General features: G+C 37.2%; 1 protein-coding gene across 14 annotated transcripts in view; it reads right to left on the bottom strand.

Moving 5' to 3' along the window:
• The window catches only part of LOC129207999 (hyccin 2), a 78,522-nt gene that overhangs the window by 21,709 nt on the left and 34,185 nt on the right, over nt 1–22,628 (bottom strand). For 11 of the 14 annotated variants that reach the window (XM_054829981.1, XM_054829985.1, XM_054829984.1 and 8 more), the window contains 8 exons: nt 22,204–22,284; nt 21,449–21,564; nt 20,576–20,671; nt 18,708–18,824; nt 17,953–18,040; nt 12,961–13,120; nt 11,608–11,775; nt 1,771–6,743 (listed from right to left, as the gene is read on the bottom strand). In XM_054829981.1, the coding sequence (XP_054685956.1) occupies nt 6,139–6,743; nt 11,608–11,775; nt 12,961–13,120; nt 17,953–18,040; nt 18,708–18,824; nt 20,576–20,671; nt 21,449–21,564; nt 22,204–22,284 (1,431 nt within the window). In that variant the 3' untranslated portion in view covers nt 1,771–6,138. Of the gene's footprint in view, nt 1–1,770; nt 6,744–11,607; nt 11,776–12,960; nt 13,121–17,952; nt 18,041–18,707; nt 18,825–20,575; nt 20,672–21,448; nt 21,565–22,203; nt 22,285–22,628 lie in introns of those variants that run through there. The other 3 variants (XM_054829994.1, XM_054829993.1, XM_054829995.1) reach the window with 2 other exon arrangements.

Genomic DNA, 22,628 nt, shown 5'->3' with positions numbered 1-22,628 from the left:
GACTCAAACACACAGGATCCACTACTGACTGGTTTGTGAGGAAGTTTCCATGACAAAGCACCACAGAGTCACTTTACTAGGAGATACTCCTAAACAGAAATGTCCCCTGACCATTTTACCCTCTAAAACAAAAAACCTGTGTGAATTCTATACCGCATTTTAATAAGCGATTAATCATCTTTTCAAGAGTCAAAATTTAAATTGCTTTAAAAAGTTCATCAGAATGCAAAGATACTCCACTCTAAATTGCTTACACCCCGCCAACTGTAAAACACTGGGAGCTCACAACCAAGTAATTGGTTAATAAAACTTGATCTCATCACTTTGCTCATCATGTACAAGCTACAATGTAGGGCAAGGGTTTACTGTATAGACACAAAGTTTTACTATACATCTGTTCCCATCAACAGCTCCTCAGAGGAATAGCTTAGTAATCCTTCATGATAGGAGGGATAATTTATGGACCCATTTTAAATTCATTTGGTCCCTCAGATACTACCTTTGGTAAAATCTGATAATCAGTTTAAAAAAAAAATCAGGGGAAGGGGAGTAGCCTAGAGAAAAATAATAAAAAAAAAAAGAACAGAAGCAAAATGTGTAATTTTTCATTAAATCTCCAATACAGACAAATGACATGGGACAGAGTTTTACTAAATCCACTTCTGGAGACTGTAAGGTACCCTTAGACTTCTACAGCTTGCTTCTGAACTTTTAATGACACAGGCCATGACACTTGCCAAACTTACTCAGCAAGTTTATCTGAAATGGCTAGCTGTTATGTTTTGAAATCTTGTTCCCATATTTGTTTTATTTTAGATAACATTTCATAATGACTATGTGGAAATCCTCATACATATATCGGTCTTGCAAAATCCACTTACTGCTTGTTTTCAAGAACTACTGACAAACCAAGTTGCTCACAGCTCTCCACTGTCTTCCATCACTCTGTAAGAGGCAGGTGAGTATTTTGGCTCTTCAGCTGGTCATGACATGCAGATTTTGACAGACTGATACATGTATTCACTAACCCAACACCCACATCATGATCTATTACCCTGAATCACCTACAGAAAAGTTTATCTTTCCACGGCAAAGTTTATCTGAGTGCCAGTGAGAAAACGAATTAAAAGAGAATCAAAAGAGATTAAGGTCCGTATACTAGAAACAAAGAGCATTTAAAATACTAAAGAAAATATAAAATATTGAACAATTTGATATAAACCAAGAATGCAATGCAATTACAGAGGATCTGGCTTCTTTGCTTACCGTGCTTGGAAAGGAGTGATATTTTGCAACTTTAGTCCTGCAATTATCCTAAACAAGAAATTTAAATAAATAAAAAAGAGGCATGTTTACTCTTCTGATGCAAACTATTCCTATGATGTAAATGGTTGTTACAAATGAGACCTAGCTAATGGCTTTAATGCTATATTAAACATGCCAAGGTAGCAATATCTTTGGCAATAAGAGAATTGCAGAATTTAAAGATGAGATTATTAGCTTTACTAACACCAGAAACATCTTTTTGTTTTGTTTGCAGTACATACATTTCATTCAAACATGTTCCATTACATTTTCCACACCTCCTCCAGGATTATGAGTACAGTACCTAGTCTGTACTGCTTGATATTTTATGATTTTACTCAAAAAGTTATTCTTGGTTCTCACTTAGTCTTCAAATTAATTTAAATTTGTAAGCCAAGATAAACAAAAATTTCTGGTTTGTGACCGAAGTTAAAATGCTGAACGCTTAAAAGAGATAGCCATTGGTTCATGATAAAACAGGACAAGTTTATACTCTTAGGTTAAAATACAGCCATAGCATAGAATTATCTATTCCAAAATTAATTTTTCAAAATATATTTCTCTGAACATGTTATACATTAAATATTGAGGGAAATTTCCCTGGAGCTAAAATTTTCCAAGAACACTAATAATCTTCGTTAAAGAAGTAAAACAAACCACAGTATCTGGAGACAAAAAGGGGTTAGAGTTGGGGGTCACCTTACTACAGAGTAGCTTTACCACCATTAAGATGCAGGTTTCCCCCTTAATCTTGAAAAATATGTTCATATTTACATACAGTATACACACAGTTGAGGCAATTGATTGTCAACACGTGACAAATGTATGTACCTACCCACACACAAGTAAACCTCACATGGTGAGAAAAAACCCTGTCCCAGTAAACTCCAGTATTCATAAGTAGTGCAAATAAATACTTTGTCAGAAAACATTTTTTCTCACTATTTTGATGTTAAAACAGATAATTCTAATTATGTTAAAGCTAGCAGGATTATGTTGGAAATGTTGTATTTAAGACCAACGCCCTTGCAGACTATAAATACTAGATCTAATGCTTACTGGCTGCAACATGATGTTCAGCATTACAGAATGAAGTACGCTGTTAAAAAACTTTTCCAAATCACATCAGAAAGGGTGTTCAAAGAAATCTGCATTTAAAATGGACAGTGACATACAAAGTCTCCAAATCAAAACTAAAAGAATAATACAGCAATTTAAACTGTCATCTTGCAACATTCATTTTAATAGGTATTTTTACTTCATCACTTTGCTGCCTGCAGTATGAAAAAATGGGTCATTATTCAACCAAAAAGCTGCTCACAATAAACCCCTGAAAAGGATGATCAAGCTGGAGTTAGCAATCCCAACATTTTATATTTTCTTGAAATTATAAAGCTCAACAAAAATGAGTTGCAAAATGGCAGCATATTGTGATGTGGTAAAAATTGTATCAAGGAATAATTAATTTATCCCAACTTAAATGTATATATACATCAAAATATAGTACCCATACTTCCTCACCTAAGAATTAAATGTACGTGCATGCATGTGCACGAGGAAAAATTGTAGTGTTCTGCTTTTTGACCTTCTTTTATACTGCTGCAGTTGCACTGAAATACTGCAGAAATCTAAAGCTAGTGCCTCATGTCAAGTACTAAATGTTCTAAAACAAGACACAGCAGAATGAATTCAGGATAAAGAGATTTAAGTCTAAATATTTGTCACAGGTGTCAGAAAATTTAAGTATGTTTTGTACTTTGTTTAGTACTTAGGATATATAACCAGAAAGCCAGCAGATTATTCCTTCAACCCATATCCCAGACACTTCTAATTTTATTTCTGCCACAGTACTTTGAAGTGTACTGAACTTCAGTGTATAAAATTTCACTATGGTCTTAACGCACCTTGGCATAGTCTGAGACACATCTAGAAGCATTAATGATAAACATGATACACAGCACTGGCAAAGCCTGTTATTACAGCTGGTTTGTAGATATTAGGGATGACTCATTTTGTAAGATAGATGTTGAACAGTACTTGTCTGAAAAATGACAAAACATGCTCCCACAACTGAAACATCGCGCTAAAAGGGTAATTTTGAGAAGTTATAGATGTACCACATCAGCACATAGCAAAAAAAAAATATTTTTTTTTTACAGAGATAAATTTTAACTCTTTAAAAAGCCTTATATGGGGTAGGTATATATACACCAAAACAAACCAAAATACAGCGGATAAAATGATAACAAAAGGCACATGATCAAAATGAGAACTGTAAAAATATCTTAAAAGGTAGTTTGACTGAAGTTTTAACCTATTTGAATTTATGCACGTACATTTGACTTCCCTATCTGAAGTCACTGAGCTGTCTCACTTTCTTGAAATAGTTTAACAGTGTGGGACCCCACACATAAGAATACTTAATTTAAAAAAGTAAAAAAAGTAAAAAGTAAAAAAAAAAAAGTTTTAAAATTTGGCCTGATGCCAATTTAAGTGTCCTAAAACTTCTGGGGGAATGCTTATAATGGCAAATGTAGAAAGTAGAGAACCTAGCTAATGAACAACTCTACTTTTTAAAATACTAAAATAAAGTAATTCTTAAAAAATTAGCTGACACTCCTGACCTTTTCTTTCCCAAAGATTTAAGCCAATTATTTGGTCCTTTTCAATTTACAGTGATGGCTCTTTAATAGAATCTCTATTAATAGTCTTTACAAAATATAAACTTTGTACTTTCAGCCACGACTTACCAGTTGTCTCCACTAGCAAAACTTTATTAAAAAAAAAGAAGAGTTTAACCATATACAGCTTTTGACATTTTTAGAGAAAATGCCTCATAGCTTAATCTCCACTTTGCCTTAGTTCCATCTGTGTGTGACTGGTGGTCATTAAAGATTAACTTCAATTTAGAAACTGTAAGATTTTCTTTCTGATGATTCCATTTATTCTTTAACTGAATTTCTGCATTGGTCCACATGCTGTTTAATTCACTTTATGAATGTACGATATGAAGACTAGACTACCAACGTGACTCGTCAAACCACAAAAAACCTTTAAATATTTAAATGAATTTTAATGTAAATTTGAAATAATTTGTAAATTTGAAATAATGTATTTGAAATAAAGACATTAAAAAGAAAAAAAAAAACCAACACAAAACACAAAACCATCTACCAGCAATGCAACACCATGTCATTGTCCTGAATTTCTTAAAGACTATCATGCACAGACAGTCCTGCTATTTATAACTGCTTATGTTTATCCTTCACAGTGACGGTGAAACCAAAAGTGCCCACATAAAGATCATACCTCTTTCCTGTGGGTTTACTATTTGTAAACTTCCAGGATATCACACATGACTTAAGCATAGAGGATGAATTTTCCCCTTTTCTCTCTAGCAATCCAAAAAGAGATAGAGAAAGAATAACAGACATTCTCCTGTGTAACCAGAAATGTGCTTCTAAGCAGTGTTCTCTAGCATAAGTACCAGCCAGTGCCCATACACCAGTCATATACATTCAAGGCTTGGCTCAATGGCATGAGTTCTGAATTTTCTAGAGTAGGGCCAATCCACTAAAATAAAAGAGTTAAAAAACCTCAACGTATTATATATACCAAGGCAATGAAGTGTGATCCTTCTGGGAAGGAAGGACTGTCAGTACCCCTTTCTGCAAATGATGTTTTTAGAAAAGCATTTCACATTGAAGCTTCAGTGTTTCTAGCAGACTACTGTCTCCATCCCTGAGACAGCCCCTTAAGATTATGGTCTGTCTGGACTGCAGGATTCTTCAAATGAGTCCATGATTGAATTCAGGGACACTGAGAAAGCAGCTGAGAAGGGCAGGAGCGTCCACCAGCCATGATACCATAGAAAGCAGCCTGAGAAATACTCTTTACCCGAATACACCTTTCAATTCAGTGATCAGCACCTCACGAGAACAACAACAACAAAAATGGAGCAGAGCTAGCCATTAGTTCCTGGGAAAGTAGTGTTTCCCTCCCACTTAGAAACCAAATCGCTTTAACAGCATGGTGTTGTCTAAATTTTAGTCTACATGCAGAATGACCCTGTGTCCTGGAGGGGAAGACATGTAACATTACTTATGGCTACAACGCCATTAGAAGTGCATTGTAACCTACATTATCTACTTAGAATTCTCTCTCTGAGGGAAAACAACTTGTTAATATGCATGTCTCAGTTGCTGAACATCAAAAGCTTCTGGGATGAGAGACTGGGGGCAGGCAAGAAAAAAAACTACCCTCATTTTAATGAAAAAAGTGCTGTAGGCAGCCAGGAGCAGCAATGACAATCCCCTCCCCAGAATTGATTGCACAGACTCAGAGAGGTCCAAAGTCACACTAGAATCTCTGAGGCACTCCTGGTTCTGAGAAAGAAAAGTCATGATCCAGTAGTCTTTGCAGTACTGTAGACCGAGAAAACAAACCCGTTTCTATTTCTTAACAAAGCCAAAGCATCATCTCATAGGGATCACATTCACCATTTCCGCCAGTGTCTCCAGTCTCACAGTGTTGAAATGGGACTGATCAGCCTACGATGGATTGCACATCACCCAAGGAGAAAGGAAGGCATGGAAAAAGGCATACAGTACATTATATACTGCTTCACAACCATGTTTACAAGGTGGGGGGAGGATGAAGGTGAGGGAGGAATTATTGCTGTTTTAGTAATACAGTATGAGAGCTAAACCAAATCAAACAAGATCACAACAGTCAGTATTTTCACACTGCGGGATGATGGTTCATGTTTTGCCTAAGGATGAACTTGCCTGGGGATTAAGGGGAAAAAGGGAGTCCTAAGGAAGGGAGTCAAAGTTACACCTGGGATATCAGCTGCATATTGAAACTTGGAGATCGAGACTGCTTGGTTAGGGGAGCTCCTGGTGGAAGGAGATCTTTACCTTCCCCAGCTTGGCCTAGTCGGTCCTCCTGCAGGCTGATAGTTGAAAACCGATTGGTGTTGCCAGCTGCTAGATTGGTAACACCCTCTGTACCAGCTCCAACACTGGAGCCTGCTTGACTGCCATTAACATAGTCAAATGATTTACTGGAGGAAGCACTGGCGGTCCTGATCAGGCTCAAACTGTTGGCTTTTGGCACCACCTGCCCAGCAGGCAGGCTGAGGTGTTTCTTAGTAGGTGTCATCTCAATTATATCTGCACCAAGGTCAGTGGATTGGTGCACGTACTGCTTCCGAGCTACTGAATCTCGAGGGCTCTCATTGGATTTTGCTGCAGAAGAGGTTTCTTTATCCTTAGCAGAACGCCCACTTGCTGTTTTCCTTAAGCTGCCCTTCTGGGATACAGATGATAGAGGTTTGGTCCCAACTGGCTGGCTGCTGAGGGAAGCTCCTGATGAAAATCCTTCATCAGCATCATTAAGGTTCACAGATTCTTCTCTTCCATTTACACCTTCAGTATCTATTAAGAAAAAAGAAACAACCAAAAAAGCCCCAAACAAATCAGAACACACAGTAAGCGTTCAAGTTACATGAAGACAAAGATGCGCACAGAATGTCAAAACAAACCTCATTTCCTAATCCACCTGGTTTCTACTTGCTTAAAAAGTTCTGATTCTCAGCCAATAATCTTCCTGTCATATTTAACAGAATCTAACAATAAGTACTCCCTGAGCTTGATTTGCCTTTCCTCTACATCACTTTATCAGTCAGAATATTTCCCAAACTTTATCTATAAACAAGAAGAATTAGGACCTATTCTGTTAATTTTAGTTCTGTCTGCAGATACTGGTGCCCATTTTCCTCGTACCTGTGGTTAAAAAAAAAAAAAAAAAAAAGAAGCATTTCAGACTATTTTTATCCTATTTTGAGGCAAAATCTAAGCATGTTTGGGATCTCTTCCAGTCACAGTAAATTCTGGAAAGTGCTCAGTAAGCTTCAGAATTAGGCTACTTCCTAGGCCAGCCATCACAACGCTCCAACAGAGGTAGAAGGCTTCTGTTGCGTGTAGCTGGCACTTCAAACAATGCGACTATACTTTCTGTTAGAGATTAACCTAATTCCTAGTTTTCTCTCCTCCAGAGCTCAATCCTCCCTGCATTTCCAGCAATCCTATCTAGGTGCTTCCACCATACTTGCTTTTATCTCAGCATCTAGCTTTCCCAGAGAAAAAACCAACCCTTGTATTAAGAGAAATTTAAATTCTGAAACACTTCATGTTGTAGAAGAGTCACTGTGCTTTTGATTGGAATCTCAAAGAAGAAAAAAAAAAAAAGCCTGACAAACTTATTTTTTAAATCCTTGTTTTCAGGCCTATAATATGATTAGGGCTGCACACAAAGATTATTATTTTTTTAATCTTATTCCAGTCCTTTTTCTAAGCTTCAAGTACCCAAAAGAAGAGTTATTGTTTCAGTAGAAAACTGAACAGCATTCAAATTTCAAAACTGAAAATGGAGATTGAGTTTTTGCTCCATATATCTCATTTCAATGGGAAAAAGCCATAAAGTTTAACCATGTTAGAAAAAAAGGAAATATTCAGGCTATAAGAATTTTGCTTTTCTTTAAAAAAGCTGTGGAACCTGATTATTTGTCAGAAATCTGCAAAGCCTATGGATCTGTCCCAGCTAAAGCCATTGTACTGCTCTACTGGCAGTTTCTTCAACCCAGCTTGCTGCCAAGCAAACATGTTTAAGTCTCTTTTGTGGAATGGGGAAAAAGTGGTGGCAAGGATCTAAGAGATTCTAACATTTGAGAGGAAGCTCATCCTTTCACGCTGATTGTTGGCACAGCACTAAGGAACATTTTACATTATGGCAAGCAGAACAGACACAAAGCTTTTAGTGTTGTTGCCACCTCTGTGTAGCCTGATACAACTTCACATTTCTGAAGTGTAAAGCAAAAAGAAAACTTTACAGGGAGGTTTTATTATTCTGTTTTAAACTTACTACTTCTTTTCAGGAAACTTTGCTTACCATTACAGTGTATCAGCTTACGAAAGATGTTTAGCAATCTCCAAATCAGACCATTTTCAGGCCTCTCTCAGAACAATGCAAGATTATTCTGTAGTTTTATATAGTTCTATTTGACTCATTAGCCTCCCAGAAGCAGAACAGTAATATAGTTCATGTTACTGCAGTCTTCCTTCCTTGGTAAAGCCTTTAGCCTTAGAAAAAGAAGCCTCTTAGGTTTCCAGAGCTATTATTAAAATGAAGGGTGCATTATTTGCTTTAACTTCCTGTAACCTTATTTAAAATACATATACTTTCTCCCCTTCCTGCCCACCCTGTTTGGTCAAACTAGGCCTTCATCTTCTCATTGAGATATAAGTGTATTTTCTTACATTAGATGGTGACATATTTTATTCACAGTCCACCACATCTCCATTCCCCCCACCCCCCAACCTTCCCACACATAATCAAAGATGCTAATAAAAATATAACATAACTAGAACATACTGAAAGCAAGAGCACTTTTTCATTAAACCAACATTTATGTTTCTTTATATAATCATGCAAAGCTGGATGAAAGCGTGTTAGGTTACAAGCAGCAATAGCAGCAGCTGAAGTCCCCTCTCAAGCCCTTTTTATTCAAACGAAAGATGTATAACTTGCAAGAAGGTATCTCCAGACAATATTGCTAAGCTTTTCATTATTACAAGAACATTAGTTGTCTTCAAAGTTTACGTTATAACATTGCTGAGTAACAGGATACTAAACCTGACATTCCTATTCAGGGACAGTGAAGCAGAAGAATCACACTGAAAAAGTGGCATTTTATCCACAGAATTTAAAGACAAGACTGAGAGGGGTTGTTGCAAGCTTTTGGATGCTGCAACTATGTAGAGGACCAAGCAGCTCAGCAGTGCTCAAAAATGAAGAAGATAGAGAAGACAACATGCAAGAGAACTTCTGTCTAGTCAGATCCATATACTTATAGAAGTTCTCAGTGGGACTGAAGTAAGTCAGCAAACACATATTCTTTTCCCAGTACATGTTATTTTTGCCCTTAAAACTGCCCTCAGAAACAATTAAAAAAAATAAAAATGTTTGAGTCCTTACATACTCTGGTTGGGGAAGGGGAAAGAGAGTGAAGTAATAAAGTTTTCTTTATTCTCCCCCTCCCCGCAACAGACCAATAAGACAATTAAAAAAGAAAACAAAACCTAAAAACCGACTCCTCCCAAGCACTCTTCTACTGTAAGGCTAGAAGAGAAAGAGATAGTGCAACCTGACAGAAATCACATCAATTGCACTACAGCTTGTATTCAGGACTTCCACTGTTCCTTATCAGAATAAGTCTGTCCCCAAAGAATTGTTATTTATGCCTGTACATAATTAATCCTGTAGATGTAGATACAACATTCTCCACTGACCCAAAGTAGTGCACATAACTACAGCTGCTATCACCCGGAAGCAGAATACCTTGTAAGGCATGACTGAGTCATTCTTGAAATTGCCTTTTTCTACTTATTGGGTCAAAACACTGATCTGAAGAAGGAGTTTTATGCAGCTTTTTAAAGTTACTTTTATTCTGTTTATCTTTCCCACACCTGAAGGTTGAAAAGTCACTAGAAATGATCACTCTCTCATTATATTGTTTGATAGCAAAATGATATTTATGAGAGGGAATTTGCTAGCTGAAACTTTCTATGAAATCGGCATCAGTAAAATAACAGACCACTATATATCCACACACAATTCTATACTGATAATCAAGTCAAACTCCATTCCTTGACCTTCTCCCAGATGCTGTCAACTGGCAGAATTCGGTTTGCCCAAGTATGTAATTATACATTACTAACGTTACAGAAGTAAAGGGTATTCAACCCACTTCTACTGAAGTAAAGCATATGGAATTATGCCTTATCCAAGAACATGCCAGATTATATAGATGTCTTAAAACAATTTAAGACGAGAAGGCCACATCTTTATCAACTTCTTTCCCACTTCCTGTCTCTCCCAGAAGGTTCTCTGCAGTTTCTCCATATCCTTCAGGTCATGCACATGCAAAGTTTAGTAAAATGGAGTAAGACCAACTGAACAAGTGAATTTAGGAGAAGACAGGACTCACTTACTGAGCATGCTCAAATTCACTATGCACCAAGGAGCACATTATAAACCCACACTAAACATTTTTATGCAACTATCTTCTATAGAAGCATGATGTCTTAATTATTGTTTGATAGCAACTCTGATTAAGGGTAAGGATTCTGTGATAACACTACAATAAATCTCCAAATTCTCCAGATTATTGTTTCCAGAAGAACAAATCTGAAACCTATGTAGCTCATATCCAAATATGGAAATAAATCTCATTTATGATCAACTGATACACTTATAGAAGCTGGAAATACCAAAGGAATGTTCAGATAAAAGACTTAAGATAGGAGAACACTTAAAAATATCTTTAGCTAAATTTACAAGAAATTAATTCTCATCTCTGAGGAGAAATCAGGATTCAAATTTAGTATTCAAACCCACATCTTTTATGGAGTAAAGATGAGAAAATTAATGATGAACTTACACAAAATAAATTTCTACCAGCTACTCTATCTGTTATTCTTGGCTGCAGAGCAGACATACGAAGTCCTACAGCATTTGTGCAGACAGCATGACTGAGAAAGCAAGCCATAATTGTTTCTAAAGTTTTTAGAAACATGACAACCTGATTTCTTCTTGAAAACACAAGCACTTTTTTGGTACTTGTCTTTGGAGCAGCCAGCTTATTCATGTAAATGAGTTGTACATGTATGAATTTTCAATTAAAGGATGACTGGCAAATAAAAACATCAGCAGTTGTATATCTGTCTTAGATAGACTTGACTTTTAACAGCAACATGAAAGTTCATTCTTGGAAATTTAAAAACTGCAGACTAACAAGACACTATTGTAACTAAGTTGTAGCCAAATCCATTCATACTTGATACTGTGTACTTTTCAGGACTAGATTCCTGTTCATCTGGTGCATTTTTTTTCCTTCTGATTAATCAATTAAACATGCTCAGTAATAGAAAGTTTCCAAGCAATCCCAAAGCTCTTGGCTATTACCCCTGTCTTTTTTTTTTTTTTTTTTTTTTTTGCCATGCCAAGCAATCTTTCACCACACAGATGCAAGCCCCAGGCCAGCCCACGTGATAACAAAAGGTAGTACCTGACCTGATGTTAGGTATATAGGGGATGCGTGTATTGCAAAGAGAAGCTAATACACCCTGGGATAGCGGAAACACACACTAGAATGGAAAGAAGTTCTGCTTGGGGATAGGGAGCCAGGATCCTCCTCCAGCAACTGCCTCACTGACTTCTGCCTCCTCATCTCTGTCCTACCCTCTGTTGTGGCTGCTGCCAAGGTGGGCTCCGGGAAGCCATGCTCAGGGGTCCTGCGCATCAGCACCTCCCCCTCTTGCTCACGTTTGATCCCTAGGTCTGTGGAGCCGTGTTGGATCGGTGAGCCAGGTATGCTTGAGTCAGCCTCGTTTGAGAAGTCAAAGCCATCTGGGATTCAACATATAACATTTTAGTGCTTTTCTATTCCTTTCTTGGCATTCCAACCCAGGCAGGGAAAATAGAAGATTTATGTGGACATGGAACAAACACAAAACACTACCCATGTTTAGTTAAAAATTGTGAGAACATCCACAGAAAGGGACAGGTGGGCTATACTGCAGACCAGAGACTAGCAAATGAATGGCAACTACAGTGAAGACAAACATGACCCAGAGTCGTGAAAACAGAAGACAGCTACTTGTCCTGGACATCCTGATTCAGCTGAAGACCAGAGGTCATCAAATCCTTTTGCACATGATACAGAAGAAGGAAAAAAAAAAAAAAAGAAGAAAAAAAAGGAGTACCACAGGAAAACTGTAATCCTTGTTTTCAGACTTTTACCCTCAGTTTATTTCTAGGTTATTCTACTTTTTACCTTCAGCCATTTATGCAGCTTTTTTTAATCAACGTTTTATACATGCAGCAACAAAGCTTTGTAAGTGTGACAAAGTGATTTCAAAGCAAGCTTTTTGCTATACCTACACTGAAGATGTCATCATATCAAAGTAAATATTACTACATATTTATTTTTTTCTTCATACAGTCAAGCACACTTCCATATGACGTAAGGAAAAATAAGGACTAATTCTAAGCTATCCAAAGCTATTTTATGACATAGCCCCTCTCTAAATTGGGGCATATGATGGTAGGAGTGTGATATTCAGCTTTTCCCTCTCCCACTGGTTTCAATAGCTGTAGGTAGCTGGAAGCCTATCAAGGTTTGGATAATACCATTCATTCCCTGAGCTATTTATGATGGGAGTCAGTTGAGTTTTAGTGTGGATTAAAGAACTCAAATTCTAAGCCAAACTGTACCCCTACAATTTTATGCTGTGTTACATGGAGAAAAAAAATAAGTCTTACTGAACATTTTCCAGCTTCTCCATTTTCTCACCTACCTCATGGTTTATCACCAAATCAAAAACAAAACAAACACCCCAAATGTTCATGTTCATGCAGTGCTCTGAAGATGTAAAATACTATACATTGTTATGGAGTATCATTTTTCAAAAACAAACAAACGAAAAAACCCCAACCAACTGTTCTGCAAACACGCAAACTCAGAAGCCAGAATACAGTGATGATGATGAATACAGTACACTACAGTATTTGCTCTTAGCAGAGAAAGCTCACCTTCTCTCCTCCAGCGATGACGACGGATAGAAGCTGTTGTAATAGCAGTCCGAGAAATCCTCGGCACTGTTGGAGTGACTTCTACTTTCAGTACCTTCTGGCCTTCTTGCGATGCATCAGGAGCATCAAAGGGCAGTGAGTTCTTCATGGCATTTGCAACCTAAGATAAAAGTAAAATGCTGTATTACTACTGTCCTTGATTGCACTAATGGCAATATTAGATCTCTTGCTGGATACAGAAAGGGAAACAACCAAGAATTGTTAATTATGCCAGATCTCATCTAGATGGATGGCCCCATCCCCAAGATTCACAGTTAATAACTACATTGAAAAGCTCATCACAAATCTATTCCCAAAAATGTAACTGAATTTTCTCTTTTTTTTTTTTTGAGGTAATTTATTTTGTTCTACCTTTGCCACCTGTACTGACAGAGGTAACAACCTATACAGGAAGGTCTCCATCCAAGAGAGATTGCAAAATGACAAGGAAAATACCATTTATGTTTTATGAAAAGAATGTTTCACAGACATATGATTCCTACATGCTCTTTACTCCCCCTCTAATGAAGACAGTAGATAAGAGGGTCAGAGACATCTAGACTTAAAATGACTATGGAAAATGTAACTTGCTAATCTCTATAAAATCCTACCTAGCAACAGTTCCCAGTATAATCTGGGCAGGCTATTGTCTCCACCACAGTTTACAAGAAGCCTTATGAAAAGCAAATTTATGTTGCCTCCTAATGGATTTTCCCTTGTGTCACACACACACAAAAAAAAAGGATTTTGCAACTTGAGAGAACAGACTTCACTGTATAGCAAGAGCAACATTTATTTAAATACACGTGGTCTGCATGTCTTAAATCCATGTAGTGTAGTTGTTAGCTCAAGGCAAAGGCTTGTAAACCCTACTGTAAGACACAGATAAAACTGTACGGTTGAATGTTCTGTCCACTCAAATGAAATACAGATCTGCTTTAGAATATGCATCTTTTCAAGATACTCCATTTTTCTGACAATGCATACATACATTTTTTCCTCCTTTTAAACTATGTTCTTTTTTCTAAGAACAGGCATTTTGATTATTGTATAAAGACTTGTGATTAGGTGATGGAGTTGTATCAACTGTTTAGCACGTTACTACCATCGGCATTTCCTAGTTTTATACTGTAATCAACATTTTCATATGTTCTCCTCAATCTAGTGATAGAAATAATGCACTTTTAAACCTCATCAATGCTGTATTGATATTCTGAGGTTGCCAAAAGCCTTGGAAACGTAAGGGACATCCAACAAATTCCTTGAATTCCCAAAGCCCACATATACCAAATTTGCTTAACTAATTAAGTTATCTCTTGTTAACATTCGCAAAAACACAAAACTACAAGAAATCTACTAAACCACTGGAACAGACCCTATCAGCAGAACTTTGCATTATTTGTCTTGTGAAGATCTCGGATAACATTTGATAAAAATATCCATATGTATGACATGCCATAAAAACTCCATGAATTAAACATGCTTATTTGCATAACAATAAAGTAAAAGTGACTTTCCTACAAGTTATAACAGGCAAACCATACAGCAAGCATGAGAAGAAATGAAACCGTTTCAATCAGCAAAGCCAGAGATCACAGGATATTAACTAAATCAAAGACTTTTCACTTCCTGGGAGGCTGGAATAGCTGCCATATAGCTGACCCTGGTCTCCAGCTGCTGTTGTGATCCTGTAACTCCCCATTAAACATCATCTCCACTGCCTTCCTGTCTGATTCTAACCAGCACAAAAGATTATTGGCACCATCACAGAAATGCTCCTTATCATTCTGCCTTCCACTTGTCCAACATTGATTTGCCCTTTTCTAGCCAATTCTCTCAGCCTCAGCACCTATGAACTGCTCTACCATTTACACATAGGCCTTTTTCCATGGCATCCTCTTGAAATGGTACAAACCGCATTCATCCTATCCTTGATCACATTAAAGACTTCAGAAACTCATTTCTGCCGTACTGAACCAAAGCAGATCAAGTTTAACAGTATACGATGGCTTGCCTTCCCATCTTCTTACTCACTAGAGGTGTGCTCTCTTTTGAATAGGTACCCTTCTCAGTATATAGGATCAAAATCTAAAAATTAGTAGCAGAAGACTTCTGCAACAGGTCCAGAAAAGTGACAGAGCACTTCTGCTTGTCAAACCTTTTAACAGCTGGCGCTTTCTAACAGCACAAATTGTACTTCTGGAGACTGAGAAGAACCGTATGGAGATAAAAATCAATGCAAGAGTAAAACTTTGAAACAATCTAAACAACCAGTTTGAATGGGTCACAGCCCTTCTCTGACAGAAAAAAACCCAAAACTGTGATCCTTTGGGATGCAAAAAAACTTGTTCACTGTGTCTAATCCAGCACTGAAAGGCAGGAAAATAAACAAACAGCACAATTCAGACTTGGCAAGCCAAGTCTGCAACTATCGATGACAAAGGAGTGCTGGTTTCAGGCCAGACATCCACTCTTGCCTACTAGAAAGGAGCTCTAACTAAAAGAACAGCCAACAAAAGCAGTAAGTACATCAATAAAATACACTGGATAAAGGTGTTGTCACAATAGGGACTTGCTGATCCACACTTCTTGTGTACTGGGCTAAGAAAACGTGTGCATCTGTGCACTGAAGACAGGGATTTCTGTCTGAAACAAGTGCAGAACTCTTTTGCTCAGAGGAAAGGACGGACTGACTGGAACTGAGCTACTCCCCAGGTCCAGGCTAGCTTGGTAGTAATATTGAGTTTCGGTGATTAGTTTCCCTCTGTAGAAACTCCCAGTTTTCATGACTATGAAATCAATACCCAGGTGTTTCTTAACAGAGATAGTTTCCCCAGAAAAAGCCTTTCCCTTGCATTACTTCCTGCCCTTTCCAGTGCAATCTCTGGGTTACAGTGAAAGAAGACAGCTTCTACATTACAGATATTTCATAGCTTGCTGATGCTGCTATTTCAGCACTTTTTGGGGGAGGGGTTTGGGGTTTTTTTGTTGTTTGTGTGGGGTTTTTTTAAGTCCACAGGCAATGTAAACCTATTTAAATAAAAACATGGATCTACTATATTGTCAAAAATATTTCTCCAAGAGACAAGCCCAAACACAGGGACCACGATGTTTCTCATTGTAATGATGACTGATGGCACTCCCATAATTATACAAATAGCTTGAGTACAGATATCTAAAAATAACCTTAACATGGGGGTTTGTCTGAATATTAAATGGACTTCAAAGCATTTGGTGCTGTTAGGAAATCATAGGCAGAGGCTGAACTTGAAATTTATTTGGGATGCTGCACTGACAGTATTTTATTTGGTGTCAGTAGTTTTAAGTTTAAAATACAAAATTTTACAATGCTGCTAAATTATACACATCTCCTGGAGAATGCAACGAGGTGAAAGGACTTTGAAAAAGTCAAATTGCTTGAATATATAGCATGATGCCAAGGACATGCAGGTATTTTTTTTTTTTTTTTACATAAAACTGACAATTTCTTAAAGCTGCTTTTAAAAAAATTGCAGTAAAACAACATAGGAAGCAATGATCAGAGTATTAAGAAGAAACCACCACAGATGTGCCTGCACAAATACGCATGAAAACCTGCCAACTGGGGAAAGGGGAAGAATTGGTGATGTCATGATGTCACTGACACCAGACAATGGGATGGAGAGGCAAGAGTAGCTTTGGAAAAAACAAAAGACATTCTAGAAGATTCTTACAATTAGAAGTAATCTCTAAGGACAAACTGATTAAAAATTAACAATGGGGACTGAAAATTGTAATAGCATCAATTGAATTAAGTTCCAGATCCTCCTACACACCTTTTAAATGTAGAAGTTTGACAGGGTGGCCCAATTCAGCAGGTTCAATATTTAATTTAAAACATTCAATCTGATGGACTGATGAGTCATTTCCAAAAGGGACCAACTATTATAATAATTCAATGGATACCAAGCATTTAAAATGCAGCAGTGTCAGAAAGCCTGTAGATAAATTTTACAGCCAATATTAATTCATCAAGAGAATAACTTTACGTAACTTATTGCAGAAGAGAAAGATCTCAGATTGCCACATAAAAAGATTTTTCCCAATCCACTCCTTTCTCAGTTATGTAAAAAGCAGTGAAATTTTACTGCTGTTCAGAGAAGCACTAAAGGCTTCTAGCCACAATTCTGATGCAGAAACTGAGACAATAGGCTATTTTACTTTATTCTCCTTAATTTTTCCTCTTATTTTGATCCTCATTCCTACATCTGATAAAAAACCAAAATGCCTCCATTCTGTCAACCTCCTCATCCTTCCCAATCACATCCACCTGCATCCAGCCCAGTTTCACCACTTTCCCCATTTCATTTCTTTCTTTTTATGATCAGAACAGCAAGTATAGTGGAAACTGAAAAACAACCAAACAATCAGAAGAACTCCATTCTATTGCTGCTTCTGCAAAGGAGGTAAGGATTAAGACCTGTGTGACTTTGATCAATCAAAATCTGACATTGACTCTGTAGATGATTCTCCTTTTCACTTTCAGCTCTATCCTGTTGTTGCTCTTTATGCTGTGTTATCAGTTAAACCACACAACATGTTCTCAGCCCTGCTGAAGGTCTAGAAGCAAAGAAAACACTTTTTTTGCAGTGTCTTATGGCATACAACCATTCAGTTAAGCTTCTTTGCATCACTCATCAGCAGTTTATGCCAAAACAACATAAACATTTTAATCTAATCGTAACATTAGAAAATCCTAGCTTTCAGCATCAATGAGACCTAGGAGATCCCAACACCCTAGCTTAATACTCAAGTATGGTATAAATAGCTATATTGAAAATGCAAGCTGTTAACAACCCCTTGCATTTGGGAGTGCAGTAAATGGCCACAAATGCTTTCATTACCAGTCCACTTTAGAAACACATCCGTACTCCTCTTAACCAAGCTCATAAACTGCAATGGATTGTTTCTTACCAGCAGAGGCTGTGAGTAGAGTTCAAGCTGTGCTCTGTAAATTATGTCCTCCAACACCTCCTGGCCAAGATCCCACTGACCATTGTATCTAAAAAGTAAAGACAAGTATTTATCTTTCATATCAACTCAAACAGCTCTTCACTTCTTTGCTGATGTAGAAAGTTCATCAACTGTATGTACACCCCAGCCCCTTCACTTCTTTTAAAAGTATAGACAAAGCATTTTTTTATTAATCATGTTGGTATAACAAAAAAGGTGTTTCCTGTAACCTCCAAGCAAGACAAAGTTGATGCCATAATCAGGACAAACTTCAAGAATAAAAAAAATAGGGTCAAGAATGTAAAGGCTGACACTACTTAGCATAACTGAATTTCCATCAGAAATGGATTTTTGCTACCTCGGAAGCTACTGACATTCAAGAGGTCTGCATTTCATCAGGTTATCTTGGCATCCAAGCTTATGCTTGTGAACAGAAGGTATCTGGTGGCAGTGGAAACTTGGGAAAAGATGAAGCCAGAAGCCTAACTCTCCTCAGCACCTACTGCTGGCCCTTCATCACCTAATTCAATGCTGTCAAAGATATTTCCAAATCACCAACTGGCTGAGCAAGCAAGTAATGGGAAATACACTAGTTGAGTTATAAACTTGTGTTACGAGTTTAACTGTTTTTTTCAATCATAAAACAACTAGCATTTATATTTTAATTCACATAAACCCAGACATTTCTCTTTATACAAAAAAAAAAATTCACTTACATGGCATAATAGACACCTGTGAGCAGTTGCACCATGAAGTCAGGGTCTAGCACCACTCTACCACAGTGTTCTTTCCAGCATTTCTCATGCTGCCGTGGAAATCCACTCACACACAGCCTGAAAAAAAATACACCATTGTAACAAAATGTTAACTCCACAGAGACTACAAATGTCTTTACATCACAGAGATTTTAGTTAATTTTCAAAATTTATTATGTAAGTACACAACACAGAACATTCTTATGTTGCTCTCCCAACCATTAAAGTGGTTTTATAACAGAGCCTTGAGATGTGGCTTGCTGATAATCCAGTGCTATTCCCATAGAGCCATTAACTCCGTTTTCTTCCAATCATAACCAGCTTCTAAAGAATGACAGTAGCGAGATGTTCTCTACTGCCAGCCACCAAGTAGGAGAGTCTACCCAAAATTCAGTAACCAAAACCAACTTTCTTTAAAGGAAACATTTCAGTGGTATAGAAGAGAAATACGTCATCCCCCATCTAATGTACGATGGCAGCATGCAACTGCCTTTTATCTAAAAGTTAGATAACACAGATGCCGTATTCTTGAGAATTGCTCTCAGCTGCCTTCTACAAAAACTACATCTGACCCTTGAAAAAGGGCTTTCCTTCCCATATACTGCATAGCATTGAGTCTTTGTAAAAAACATAATAATTTATTCATAACTTTGATATCTGAATCTTTGTCATGGAAGCAACGCATGGCCAGTAATGCATAATTGCTGCACTGTTTCAAAAACAACAACAAAAAATCCCTAGCCTATAAAATGTTGTCTTTCTTCTCTACCCAAAGAATGGATCTAATTTTCAGATGCAGGATAATTCAACTTATTTGGCAAATTTAGCACAGCCACAACTCAAGTGAAGATGATGGAAGCATACTAAGAATTAACCCATTCCCATCAGAAATCACAGGAAAGAAGACAGGCTATAGTCTTAACTGCATGTGTGTGTTACTACAGAATATATGTTGTTAGATGCTAGCCTGATCCTTCTCTGCTACATAACTGAATTGCATGTCATGCTTTTCTTTCATGGCAGTATTGTGCTGAGGCAAACAAACTAAACCAAAAAACATTTAAAGAGGTTCCTCTGTTTGGGGGTAGCAGGAGAGAGAATTTATCTCATTTGACAAAAATGCTGGTAAAAAGAGACATATGGGAAAATCTGATATACTTGAGATTTTTTAGAACAAAAAGCAGGGATCTTTGCCAACCAGATGCTTCTAAGACTATTCAAGTAGAAGGTTATATAAAGGGCATGTATAAGAGTTTGAGAAATCACAGTGCTGAATTCTCCAGAAAGTGGGATGTTATTATCAGGGGAAAAAAAAAAAAAGAAAGAAAGAAAGAGGGGAAAAAACAAAACAAAAACAAAACCCCCAAACCAAAGAAAAACCCAAACAAACCACTAAAACCCAGAACATTGTGCAAGCACTTCATATAAACAATCCTCAGAAGCAAGGCATTAATATTTGGAAGTGAGGAAACTGGTGGCATTCCTTACAGGATTTTTAAGCTGATCATACTGAAAAATGTCTGAAAGATAGGTAAATCCAAAAAAATGCAAATCAGTCTGAGTAGCTTCAACTAATTTTTCCCCCAAATTGCTTTTTTTCCCCTAAATAACAGAAAGTTACATAACTAGAATGAAAGTCCATGCAGTAGTAAGATAATCCATGTGTTTTATCTCTATGCAAGCACAGCTTCAAATTTCCAATTAAGTTGCAAGACTGACCAAGAGTTAAATATTTAAGTTATTAAACATAAGTAAATTCATTTTTGCTGGATGACTATTTAGAAGTCTAGATGCACCCTGCGAGACTATTTCAAAGGCAAGTGTCTCACCTGGAACCCATCCTACAAAGTGACTGGTAAGAAGAGGCAGGCATATAGACAATAGCAGAATTGTAGCACAGCATTAGAAAGCTCAACACCTCAAACCTGAAAAGAGAAAAGAGCAAAACCTTCCATGGCTTAAATTCTTAATATTTCATCAGAATTTAACACAAAAATTCTACAACTCAGTCTCAAAAAATACCCCACAGGAAAAAGTGTCAGAAGTCAACACACAAATCCTGAAATCCTCTTTCATTATAATTCCCTAACTTGAAACAGGCTATTAAAGGTTCAGTATTAAACACTTAAAATTATTATTTCTGAAATTCATTAGCATATGCAGGAACTATGGAGGAAATGACATATGGCATAATATTTGGACAGTTATAGAACTGGACAAGTCTGCAGTTCATTCAAAATTATTCTATTAGTTTTCCCAGAGCTGGCTTTAGACACAGATAAAGCTGGCAGTCACTAGCACAGCAGGGCAATATCTCTCATTCCTAGTTCTGTCTATCCACTCAGCTCCTCACTCCTCAGCACTATTTCCTGTGGAAAAAGCAGTCACAGCCTCAGAGCCAAAGCTGAATTTTGTTACGCTTCCAGGAAAATTTGAGTTCACAGACATAGAGCCAAAGATATTCCTGACAGACACAGAAATGACAGAGAAGTTACTCTCTTCTACATTAACTAGTAGAAGAAAAAAGTTGGAACAAACAACAAAAATACTATACCTCAAGGTTACCAAGACTGTTCTCTAGATTTCTTTCCAAGCACTTAACGCTGAGAAAGGACTGAACACATAATATATTTGGTCTTAATGTTTAAGGACTTGTTGTCTGCCTAGTGAAGTACCCCCAATGTTAGACTACATCCACCTACCGGTTCTGTGCTGTGAAGGTTTCTCTCTGAGGATGCAGATCACTGTAAACTACCCGGATGAGATCATGCTGACATAGAGCTCCTTCAGTTAAAGCCATGGATCCAATAGTAGAGGGCTAGAAATAGGTGGTGGGAGGAGGAAGGAAGGAGGGGGGAGAAATCAAGTCATAAGTAAAAGGTCCCCAAAAGCATTAAAACTGCTAACCACCCAAGCCAAAAGACACACTTGTCTTGTGATCTCTAAAAATGAAGATTAATCCAGAAAACAGTAAATCTAAAAACATTAATTTCATTATCATAAACAGCTTCCACACTTCCAAGCAACAGACCACAAGAGCTGTTTTCAACTTTGATTCTTACATATCCATTTATAGTAATTTTGTCCTAATTGCATAGACCTTTTGTACAACAACAGTAGAGAAAGAAAAACACGATTCCAAGGTCAAACTGTATTAAGGAGGAGCTAGAATAAGGAAGACTACTTTTATACTAACACATAAGAGGCAAAAAACCACAGTTGCAACTACAATACAACTAACCTCCGTTCAAAATGGGCACTGTCAGCAAAGATTTTTCAACATTTACATTCATTTTCTTCTACCAATGCTACTGAATTTGATTATACTAATTGCAAACTACTGACATTGAAAACTTACTGCAACAAGATGCGTCTAAAATGGCCTGCCGCATCAAATGGATGCAGTTTTCATTCCTCTGCTAGATCCAATTCTAATATATCACAGCAGCTCTCTTACCTCATGATATATTGAGGGTTTAGATAATGAAGGGATGGTGAAAGATAAAACTTTGTTGTTTCCATCTTTGTCAGCAATTTCCTGCATTAAAAAACAAAACCAAAACCAAAACCCAAGCAGAAGTAAGGAGACAGGACTGGAAATAGTTTTCAACACTTAGAAGGCATTTAACAAATAAGAAGTTAGATGTCCTGATCTGATAAGACTATTAATACCCCAAGGTCTCTGTGCGTTTGCAGAGTATCAGCAAATTTACATACGTATTTAAAAAGTGGGAAAGATCTCTATCACAGACTTTCGCAGAATCAGTCTCCAACACTTCAAAAAAACCAGCACTGGCTCCTTGATCAGTGTGACTTGATCAAAACAAAAAAAAGAACAAAAAGCTTTTCCAGTCCACCTTTACATTATAACATTTATTTATA

The sequence above is a fragment of the Grus americana genome, chromosome 6, assembly GCF_028858705.1.
Source record: "Grus americana isolate bGruAme1 chromosome 6, bGruAme1.mat, whole genome shotgun sequence".
NCBI classification, from domain to species: domain Eukaryota; kingdom Metazoa; phylum Chordata; class Aves; order Gruiformes; family Gruidae; genus Grus; species Grus americana.
This window is presented reverse-complemented; position numbering and strand designations above follow the sequence as displayed.